The sequence below is a fragment of the Triturus cristatus genome, chromosome 6, assembly GCF_964204655.1.
Source record: "Triturus cristatus chromosome 6, aTriCri1.1, whole genome shotgun sequence".
NCBI classification, from domain to species: Eukaryota; Metazoa; Chordata; class Amphibia; order Caudata; family Salamandridae; genus Triturus; species Triturus cristatus.
Window position 1 is genome coordinate 410,699,187 of NC_140589.1, and position 12,227 is coordinate 410,711,413.

At 43.1% G+C, this 12,227-nt stretch overlaps 1 protein-coding gene across 1 annotated transcript in view; it reads right to left on the reverse strand.

Moving 5' to 3' along the window:
• The window catches only part of CSMD1 (CUB and Sushi multiple domains 1), a 2,626,220-nt gene that overhangs the window by 793,969 nt on the left and 1,820,024 nt on the right, over nucleotides 1–12,227 (reverse strand). Inside the window, exons 39-40 of the mRNA XM_085610820.1 lie at nucleotides 11,569–11,649; nucleotides 7,712–7,825 (exon numbers count right to left, since the gene is read on the reverse strand). Coding sequence (XP_085466946.1) covers nucleotides 7,712–7,825; nucleotides 11,569–11,649 — 195 coding nt within the window. The remainder of the gene's footprint in view (nucleotides 1–7,711; nucleotides 7,826–11,568; nucleotides 11,650–12,227) is intronic.

Here is a 12,227-nt window from a genome sequence, read left to right on the forward strand (position 1 = left end):
TCTACCTGGGCGAATGTAGCAAACGCGGCCAGCATTGCCTAGCAGCAAGTGCTGAGCAAGACTCCCCCGGCGCCCGGTATCGCATTTCCAGGCCACCCGAGGCTCCCAATGCCAGTAGCGGAAGAAGCAGCTTCTGCAGCAACACCTCCCAGCTCCAGCCCTCCATTGACTGCCCATCGCTGGACAGATCCCTGCGGGCTTGGGTGAGATAAGCAGTAGGCACCAAGAGACAAGTGGAAGGACCGAGAAAGCATTGACATGGGCCCCTTTGATTTCTTTTTTTTATGTGGCATACATTTTTAGTGAAGAAAGAGTTTTCAACAAGGTTGCAATAAAAAAAGAGGGGAGTAATGAGCAACATTAAATGGCACAGTAATAAATGGGGGAAGTTGGGAAGGGAAAAAGGACGGGTGGGGAAGTGGGGGGAGGGAACGGCAGGAATGTCAAGGGTGTATCCTTAACGGAGGTCCTGCTGGGCCTCCGAGTTCAAAAAGTACTGCCACGCTCTTCCCAATCCCCCCCTAGCAGCTCCACAAGCAATAAGTATTTCAATCAATCAGTATTTGTTCAGTGCGACTACTTGCCTAAGAGGGTCTCAAGGCAACTAGAGCAGCAGTAGCACACCGGGGACGGTGTGCTCAGAAAACGCTTATCACCTCTTTGCTAACCTCAAGGTGGGGAGCAGAGTAGTTTCTTCCCCCACAATTCTATGAAATCCTAACTGAGGCTATTTGACCTGCTCCTTCTGTGCCCTGTAGAACACGGCTCTCGGTAACAGAAGCATTCCTTGAACATAGGCAACATAACAATGTGTTCTCTGCCTTGCCCTCAATATTATATTCAGGAGCTAAATATTATTCCCATTAATGTTTTTTCTCATTGCGTAGTGGCAAAGTGACTTATGTGATTCTGGTTTATGTGTTTTTACAACATATGTGATATATTTATACAACCTATTGTGGAGCCTCCTTTGTGGTGTAGGTTGTGTGTCACTGGTGTGTGTGTCGCGCAAATGCTTTACACATTGCCTCTGGTATAAGCCTGACTGCTCTGCCAAGCTACCAAGGGGGTGAGCAGGGGCTATCTTGGGTGTGTAACTCCCTTACCCAGACTAGAGTGGCGGGTTCTGCCTGGTTTAGGTGCATACCCAGGCCAACCGGAAACCTAATTTCTAACAAAAACTGAGTAAATAAGCTGAAGTAGAAAAGCTGATGATCCTGCGGGGGATTATGGGCACTGAAGTCCCCAGCAGCTATCTACAGTAGAGGCTTTGCCCCCAGCAAAATCCTGGATGCCCAAGTGTAGTTAACTGGCAAGACTCCATTCAGCAGAATCCAACTGCAAGTAAAGCACTGTGCATCGGTTCTCCTCTGTAGTAGAAGCAGGCTGAGAATGCTTTACTCTGCCCCCAGCGCGGGGCAACTTCAAATTGCTGTGCACCATTCATAAAGGATATTGGGATACAGATGTGGGGGCCAAGAAATTGACAGAACACTAAACTCCAAACAAGAAACAATAGACCTTGGCTCATTGTATCCACCAACAGTCCTTTTATAAATTGCTAAATGGTTGGTGATAGTTTAGGGTGAAGAAATTAATCTTTGGAATAGACCTTGCCGTTCGCTACAAAAGGAAAGCTGTCAACTTCAGTTCAGGAAATTCTGGAAAATAGAATTAATCAAATAAGCTTTCAGTGAAACACAGCATCATTATGGGAAGATCAAACAATTTCAATGTTAAGTCCACCATAAACAACTGACAGTATTCTACCTTTAATATTTTGATTACCTTGTAATGTTTTCTTTTCAGCCCCACCACTCTGAAGGGGCCTGAAAAGATGTTTAAAATCTCTGAATAAATATATACTGTGTAATAAATACATAGTCATTTGTTGAAGCTTATTTGATGTCCTTTTTCAGAAATCAGATATGGTCCAAACCAGCATTGTCAAAATTGTTCCCAGACTACATAGAGGTAGTTGCATGTCCAAAGCTAGAAGGCGGCTGTATTGGCTTCTTATAAATAAAATGTTTACCTTTTAATATTCTGACCAATATTAAAATGCCTCCACAGACCAGGTCCCAACTATCTCATGAGCAAGTGTAAGTAGTATATGCCTCATGAGTCCATCAGGATATCCATTAGCAATTGTATTTCAACCTAAAATGTAAACTTATCTTGAAAGGTAAATGGTAATTTGCTGTACTAGATGCCTCACCTGTATAATCCATTCAAATGCCATAGGTCTTGGGCCAGACATATCTCCTTTAATCACCTACTCAAGGCATAGTTTTACATATTCATTTAGGTCACCAAAAGCTGGTTTACCTAGGTCACAGAAGATCCTGATTGCCTGTGGAGTCCCTCAGGTTTTCAACTTGACCACTGTTTCTTCAACTAGTCCAAACCTGTCTCAATGGCATGAACCTTGATGGGTCAGAAAATAAATTTGACCCAACATCAAGTCACTCAGCATAACTCAGGACACCAACATCCCCCTCTAAGAACACAATAGCAAGAGAACCAAGATCTGGTACTAGTTCTCTCTAACAGAAACAAAACAGAAAACATTCTTCCTGGAAAGTGATTTCAGATCTGCAGTTTAAGCCATCATACTCTCCCATTTTTATTGTGAAAAAGCTAGGGGTGGGCATTACTTGCTGAGTTTTACTCTGTGGAATTCCATGGAGTTACATAAAAACTCTACGAGATTCTGCATATTTCGGCTCACCTCAAAACACGGATGTGAGCATTGCTAACTACGCATCTTTTCTCAAAACACAAGACTCTTGTTCATGTTTGAAAAGAACGGCACCCCCACATGTGCATTAACACCTCAATTTACACCTCACGCACATGCATCAGTCACTCCTCACATCTCTGGGTGGATGATTGCAGACTGTGACGGCGATGGACACCATTGAGAGTGACGAGGTACCTGTATCCAGAATCAAATGGGGGGAGGCATTCATGAAAAGCCATAGGCTGACGGGGTGCTGCTTTAAACAAAGGGGTAATGAGGTGCTCGGCAAAGCCCCTGGGTGTGCCACCTGAGTTAGAGACGCCCTGAGAAGCAGTGATGTTTACAAAAAATAAAAACTGTAGTAGCATCTTCTAGGTGGCTACATATGATTTCAAAGCTGATGCATTTCTGTTTTAAGGTTAGATGGGATGTCTGAAGCACCATAGCACTGCATGCAGTACCAAGGTGTTTCCTGATGCAATGGAGCTGTTTAAATAACACGCAGTGCTGCTGGCTCCCAGGAGAGCTCTCTGAAGCAGAAAGTGGAGTGTCAAAGTATACCACAATGTTGTCTGCAACACAGCCCACGTTGTGTGACACTCAGAGTTGTGCAAGAGTAACAAATATCACAAAACCTTGGGGGTGATATTTGAGCGCACTCAATGTGGATTTTTAGGGCTCTCAATGGCTTCAACACTTGCGCTAGGCTTTCCCTACATGGCCCAGATCAGACAATTAACTTTTGTAGACATGTTAAATTCTATAGGCTGAACGTACTCAGGGAAATGTCAATCTTCTTTACTGTGGGGTTACCCTTGTTCTGCTCCATTACCTCGCAGATGCGTGAACTGACAGAAGAAGCTGAAGCAGTTTTCACTGCACGTCCCTCAATCAATAATGCACCACTACCTTTGAGTCTGAACCTGCTGGGGCACCCCGTAGCGCATGTGCATAAAACTCGAGTCAGTCCCTCGAAATGCTTCTCACACCCAGAAAACTATGCGTGGTGCACTCTTTCCCAAAACCCCACCCACCTGTTGAAAAAGATTGTATCAACAGATTGAGTCCTGGTAAACGTGGTGAATGCATCCTTTCCTTCCCCACTCATAGCTTTCTCTAGGGTAAATTAGCTGATAGTGTCCAAAAAAACATCTCAAGAACTACCTGTTCCACTAACCTTCAACATGTGAACCAAGAACAGAAAGCCACATACACAAAGGCCTTAGGTTAATGCTGTGCAATAAATGCTAGAAAAACATATAGCATACATAATAAACAGCTTACAGAGATAGATTGTCATCTGCTAAGGTCAAAGAGCTGTTCTGGAGATATTACAATAAATCCAAGAACCAAAACTCCAGGTACTGAAGAGTACAGTACAGGAGAAGTCAGGTACAGCACACAAAAATTGTACTGGAAACACATGGGATTAGAGCACATCTGTAGGACTCATTAATAAACTGCGGCATTGCCATAAAATGCTTGTCCTCACACTTGCTGAAGTTATCAAAATGTCATCCAAACAGATTATGAAATGAAGTTCAGATGACTTCATGAAGGTGGCGGCAGGGCACGTTGCGGTTTGGATAAAAATTTCTTGGTGAGGTTAGCTATTAAATAACAGAGCAACTCTGTCCTTTATGGCGAAACATTTGCACACGTACCATGCAACCTTGATTTGGTGGCAACAGTATGGGGCTTCCAGAGTGACAGCACATTAAACCACAACACGCATATCTGCGGAGCGAACCTGCACCGCAACCCTTGGCATTATTTCCAGACATTTTATGGTTACTTATTTTATTGACATGAGCAGAATGAAAGGCCAATCAGGCCTACTGATAATCAAACCTCTGATAATGGGGTCAAACGTGGTTTGAAGCAGTACATTCACTAGTCTACTGAGCTAATTAGAACATGACTGAGATTTTGGGAAGTATGGTACATGTGAGATGTAAACACGTGTTTTCTGATGTTTCTTACATTCGTTATAAAGGGAACAGGGGGAGGCATTGCTTGCCTTGCTCGTATGGGTACCGCCCTGGGATTTGGTGAATACAAGTTTGATGCTTCCAGTTATTTAACGGAATCCATGCTTGCAACGGCAGCCCTTATCCCTCTGTAGTCCCCTTTGCACTGAATGATATCTGGTAACGGAGACAGTAATGTAGTGTAGTCTTTCAGAGTGTGCGGTCTTACTCCCTACAACCAGTGTGCTGACTGAATGAAATGCCACACAGCACAGATTGTCAGCCAGCAACAGCCAGGGTAGAGTTCCAGGAAACACTGTGATGGCTTTTGGAGCATTTGCACTGTAAAATCTTCACAATGTAGTATACTGCATTTCAATTTCTAGCCACCCTCTCCCTTCTGTAATTTACATTTAACCTCCTTGGCTAATTAACAGCCCTGCCAATGCACCCATGTAATATTTCAGATGGTGCTCATTTTAAGTAGCATAACACCAGGGGTGGTCATCGGTAAACTCTGCCACGCCATGGTTGGTGGAGTTTTTGTCAAACTCCATGCTCCAAGTGGAGTGTGTAGAGGCAAATCTCCACAAACTCCATCAGCAGAGAGGAGTTTACCGCCCACCCCTAGGCAAAGCCTTGCTACCCGGTCACCCAAATGCCACACTAGCACACTTTCATGGCATCCTACATGGCAGAGCATACCTTCTCAATGATATGAAGAAATATGACAACATCACCCAGCCACTAATTGAACCTCACTGACTCCCTTTCCTGCCTGTATCATATTCAAAACTAGCTACATGATCTACAAATGCATCATGACCAGCAACCCACATTTCTACTTCACAACTCCACGATCAAGCATTTCTTGGCAAACTTGCAGCCAGAACACCATTAGAATGGAGAGGAAGAATTGCACAAAACAATAATCTAGATAACAGGCCTTTTCAATCTTTGCATCTATCCCCATATCCATCAAGACTGCCACAACCTTGCTCTGCTTTAGTAAAGAGCTGTGGACACCTTTCTTTAGAGAGCACAATAACACTAAAAAGACACTTTACTACTTTGCCGTGTCAACCCTGAATGTTCACCTAATATTTGTTGACTGCATCTCCGGCTTTGAATCTCATTGGTGATTTGCTGCTGTCCACCTGGATTTGTGCTAAACAAACGCCACAAACATACATGGACCCGCACTGTGCATGGGTGCCTAATGAGTCAGTCAATCCATTTTTTTATAATGTATATCCCCTACGTTGAACTTACCTGTATTTTAAAGATCCAGAACTTGACTTAACAACATTTCCCACTAAAAATTACCATTTTGCTTTGTAACATCAACCTCAACACCATTTTCTATATGCAGGATATAAACACTACAACCTGCTCTCCAATAAATACCTATATGAAAACAACATCTAGTTATGTACAGCCCTCTTCCAACTTGTAAAGTGCCCCCCTCACATCACTATTTATGCATGTGGCCATCACAACCAATGCCATTCCAAACATGCATATCTTTCAGATCCTGAAGAAAAAACCTCATCAGTATGAAACCCACATGTTATCTTTTGTTAATATTTATTCTGTTGAATCTTTCATCTCCTTTAATGCATTGGAGGTTTTACAGTCAAAACTTTCCATACTTCATACACCTTCAATTGCCTGGCAAAAGTGAATCACAAAAGTGGATCATCACAGCTATTTAACTCATAAAGATCTGCATCCACATGTATCTTTCCATCTAACAACAGATATGCAGACGTACACCTCCCCACTGCATACAAAATGTATCCCCCACTCCATCTGTATTTCTGCTACTAACATCGGGAAAAAAACTTCAAATAATTTAACATACACTTAGAATGCTCTCCGGAACCCAGTAATGTTGTCTATCCGTGTATCCACCCATAATAATGTCTAATGGCAAATGATCATACTACCTTCTGCGAAGACCATAGTTATGAAAATATCCCTGCCTCCTTCCACATACATAACTCATCACGCTAATTCACCTTAACATTTTCTTTCCCTAAGAAATCCCTCGAACCCTAAATTCCTTCTCGACTTTATGGCATGAAAATCAATGCGGATGACTGCAGACACAAAGTGCACATTCTGCGCTGTTGACCACAGTTTATTGAAAAGCTTCTGCCCTCTTACATTCTCCCTTAAATCTTATTTATCTAGTTAATTTTTAGTCACATACACCCATCTCCTGTATGTCATTCATAACACAATTTTGAAACTTTATCCCAGTACTCTCCCATATAAGTACTACTATCTCGCCTTACTGCACTTTTGAGCCAAACATCCCAAATAGTGTATTCTAACATGTACCTCCCCAACATGCACCACCCCCAAGACGGTGTACATGGTGCCTCTCCTCCCAGTACCAAAATGCCCACATACAATTTTCTCACTGGTGTTCAAATCCACTGAGGGCCTCGCCTATCCTACCTGGCCAACCCCAGAACCTTATGTTAAAATATACATTCAGAACTTTCCCTCTCTTTTCTCTTAGCCCTTCACTCTCTACCTGACCTGAAATTACCCTCCTTACTAAGGACCTTCAAAGTTGTCCTCAAGCTATCTCTCCTACCTCCACCACTTGAGAGGTTGATGTTCACCTGTATCTTGCCCTGCCCAAAAAACTTGCAAAACTTACATCATGATCTCCATAAAGACTGACTGTGTAGATGTTTATGCTCTATACATCTCAATATAAACCTCTCTCCATGCTCCATGATTTATGTAATGAAAACCCTGTACTACCTCTCAGTAGCAAGCTTTGCAAGATTTAAAACAAGTACATGCCAGAAGCGTAAACAATAACCTAGAAAATTGCTACAATTAATACAAACGAACAGGGCTACTGGGTCCATGTTGGGTTAAAGCTGCACAATTGTAAGCACCTGAATGCATGTACCCATGATGTTAAAATAACGAATCCAGTTTTGGCCAGCTACATGGCCAAAGCAGAAAAACCTACCTTCACAACGTGGCGGGGAGCCCTCAAACTGCAGTTGTGTACTGAGCCGACAGGTCATGACGTCAGATCCAACTAACGTGAATCCAGGGTGGCACTGGTATTTCACAAAGTCACCTGGAAAATAAACGAAATACATTTCAATTCAATTCAATAATACTTTATTTCGACCTGTTTCGGCCATAAAAGCAGCATTTAAAACACAGTACATTAAAATACACAATAAAAAACACATCAATACTAAAATTTACAGCTGGCAACCCAAATTTGTCTAGGCACTGTTTCGAATTATAAAACTCCTTTTTATCCAAAATGCATGAAGATACTTAGAAAGTGCAAACACAATATAACCTGTTGTGTTCGATTTAAAAATTCTAAGTGCATCTGCATGTTTGCGGAAGCCCAGGATCCTACATACAGGTACAATCCAGTGCTTCCGGGCTCTGCTATACATGGGACAGAAGAAGAGGATGTGACATTCATTCTCTATGTCCGTGCCGCATCCTGGGCATTTAGAAACCCCGGTGCTAGACCACTTGTTAGTAAGGCATGCAAGGGGGAGGCAGCCAAACCTCCATTGGATATATAACTTTCTGGCCAATACAGGGTAAATTACATTCAGATAGTCCTCAAAAAAGTATGCAGTTTTTATCTCTAGGAATGAATTTACCATAAAACCATTACGTGAGTCATGCAACCATACACTAGTGCATCTAGATCTATATGACTGGGTAAGCAGTTTCCCTGAGATCTCACTACAGGCAATCGCTGGCTGATGCCACATATCTGCAAGACCCATTAACATTAATTCCTGTTTAACATAGGAGAGCCAGGGAATATGCACAGCTTTGCTCAGGTTTAATACTTCCTGCAGTTCAGTTCTATATTGTATGAGTTCGGGAGTTAACCATAATCTCCTCCAGAATCTAAGGGGTTTAATAGATAGTTCCTCCTGGATAGGGAATAAGCCCAGGTCGAGCCTTAGAGGAATAAGGGGAGTACTTTGTGGGAGCATTAGCAGCTGCCTCAGGAATCTATTCTCTGCTTTGGTTAGTTCGGGGCTCACAACGTGCCCCCATAGTTCCCCACCATACAAGGACGCTGCCCTTGCCCTAGATTTGTAAATTTCAAGCCCTGGGCTTATGGGCCTGTATGTTGAGGCATTGTTCATTTTCAGTATTCCACCCACTATTTGAGTCAATTTGAGCTGGGATTTTAAGAGATGGGGCACCCAGGAAAGGTTTTCGCTCAATGTGACACCTAGATATTGAAAGGTCTGCACTCTCTCAAGCGAGACTGTATCCAAGATAGGAGGGGGTCTGGTGCGTCGTGGGGGATTAAAAATCATGAATTTGGTTTTGTCTACGTTGATCTGTAGACCATGATCAATAAAAAATTCATGAAACCCTACCAGTATGCGCTGTATCCCCATGGGTGACTTAGATAGTAAAAGAGTATCGTCGGCAAACATTATGGCCGCGATTTTCTTACCTGCCAGCCTGGGTGCATCGTTGTTTGGTACTGCATCCAGGCAGGAAATCAACCCATTCACATATAGGCAAAACAAGGTGGGGGCAAGGACGCACCCTTGCCTAACTCCCTTGTTTACCGGGAACCTCGCAGACAAGACTCCTCCCCTCGCACACCTGACCTGTGCAAAATTCTGTGTGTGCAGTCTCACTAGTATATTCAGCAGAGCATTGGGTACACCCATATCCCGGAGAACAGCCCACAATTTCCCCCTTGGCACGGTGTCAAATGCTGAACGGAGATCAACAAACACCATATAGAGGCTGCCACCCTCTATTGTGACAGTCTTCCAATACAGCATAGCTAGACGGAATAACTGATCCGTAGTAGATGTTTTACTCCTGAATCCAGCCTGGTAGGGTGACAGAATTTCGTTCTCATTGATCCACTCTTGCAAACGATCTAGAATAAGTCGCGCAAATATTTTTTAGGGGACATCAATGAGACTGATGGGTCTGTAATTTATTGGGAGCAGGGGTGATCCCTTTTTGAAGATAGGTATAATACATTTAAAAATGCGTGGGTAGATTGGCGAATGGGTGTTTTTGACTCTCATTGTTTCACCCCTTTAAATGACTCCTTTGAACGGCTGAGTTTAAGCTACATTTTTCTTTTCGCGCCAAAGTGAAGCATTGTTTATTCCAAACGCTTTTGTCAAATGCGCTTGAATGCCAATAAATCTGTTTAGCAATCCAGGTGCATTTTTCATCTTAGAGGCATTTCTATGGATTTAATCATGATGGATCTCGCTGTGCATATGACTTCTCTTCAAATTTGTTAGAAGCCCGTCAAGCATTATACATTGCTTTGACAGTCCAGTTGATGGACTGTAGCATATATCCACAGTGTAATTTAGCAATAATTACTGGAAGAAATCCACTAGAATGTGTGAAGTAGCATTTCATGATATTCTTGTTTGAAGTGTGCTCGCTGTATGAATCTGTTATATGCTTTTCAATTTGGAAGCATCCCTTATATACGTGTGACCGGAAATAAAAGTATCAATATGTTTATTGCTCAAGCCCCCGTGCCTGCTGTAGCACTGATTAATGACGCTGCACTGAGCATTGCATTTTCTGCACACTGCCTTTCAAAGTCTCCGTAGGGAAAGTCGAAAAGCGTGTCAATTTAAAATGTATAGCTCATAACAACATTTAAAATTGCATGCATCATGTGCCTAGAAATTATAGGCACATGATGCATGCAATTTTAAATGTCCTAAACGGCACTGAGCGCATGCGCACAACGCCCATTGGACACAAAGGGCTTCTGACCCCCCCTCTTCCCCCATCCCCGTGGCTGGGACAGCTTCCAAGGCAAACACACACCTGCACCCGAGTACTTCACAGGTCTTTACAAGACCGTTTGTTTGTTAATGAGGCTTTGCTGTGTTTTTCACCCCTTCTTAGAGCCCCTGGGTCTCCACTCTGCATATTGTTGGAAGAATTAGCCCCCCCCCCCCACGAAATGTTTACCCCACGCCCCTCGGAAATTTGGCTCTAGTTGCGCCTCTGAATGAGCGTGACTCTATCAGTGCCCCTCAATAAACCCTGTGAATTTCACCGCCACAGTGAATGTGGAGTGCAGAGTGCTCTAATCCATGCAATCAGGGCAGAAGGTGGCACTATCCGAGCGCCTGAAACTTAACCTGGCATTACGTCTGCAACATACCGGGCAATTTAATTAGTTAAGTTACGAAAACAAGAGGGAACCTGAGGGAATGAATCTCCGGTCTGATCATGGAGGATTTCGTGCACAGTGGCACATTTACCAGAGCATAAAAATGATTTTAAAGTACAGTATTTGAAAGCTATCCGCATAACACTTCACAAAGGTTACCCCTTGTTATATTTCTCCCCATAAAAGCACATCCCTTGCTCCAGAATAGCTTTTTAGTGGCTCATAAGTCATCAGCGACATGAGTCGGCGGAGAAGAATCCATTTTCTGCTGGCTGCCGCGGAGGTTCTCACAAGCTTCAATTGATATGCATCCCGCACAGTGTCAGTCTGAAAAGCACGTCTGCCGCAGTATGAATGGACTCTAGTTCGAAGGGCCTTTCAAGTGCTCTGATAAATCCTAGCAACCCGTGGCTTGCTTCCCCTGGGCCTCCTTTGAAGGCGTTCCTTTTTGGGCCAGCGCTGCCTGGCCACTATCCTTTTCAATGTCGCCGAGGGAATAGTTAATGTGCCACTTAATGTGTCCTTTGTTAAACATCCACCTCACTAACTTTCCGGCCCCGGTCATTTATTGCCCTAATTAGACGTAGAGTAACATGTTCAACGTAGTAAACAAAATAATTGTTAATGAGAATCACACACAAATACATCACCTATTTCAAAGTCGTCATCATCTGCAACTATGTCAGCATGCGGAACAGACGCTGGAGGCTGACACTTCTTAAGCTGATATGCTGAAAAACATTAAAACGTAGGAAAAATGTTACTGTGTTTTAGGTCATTACTTGAAACACTTGGGGGCATATCAACAAGGGATTTATCTCTGCTTTTTTGGCTTTAAAAGCCAAAAAAGCAGAGATAAAACTAGCACCCTATCAACAACAGGGTGCTAACACGCAAATTTGCATGTTAGCACCCTTTTACTCTACGCTTCCCCTTGCATCTCTAATGAGATGCAAAGGGGGCGTTCCAGAGTAAAATAATAGGAGAAATGTCGCTAAGCGACATTTCTCCTATTATCAAGAATGTCGCTAACCCTGTTAGAGACAAAAAAAGCAGCGCTAACCGCGGTTAACGCTGCTTTTTTACGTCTGCTAATTTTCAGACTTAGCCATGATATCCTATGGAAGGAGGATATCATGGCTAAGTTTTCCTGTCCTATCAACAAGGTAACGTGTGATTATCGCTGGGTTTCCAGCGATAATCACACGTTAGCCTGTTAGCGTGTAGATTTTTATCTCTATTGAGATAAGCGTTGCTAATAGCACGCTATCTCAGCGATAAAAATTCACGCTAGCCGGCGATAATTATC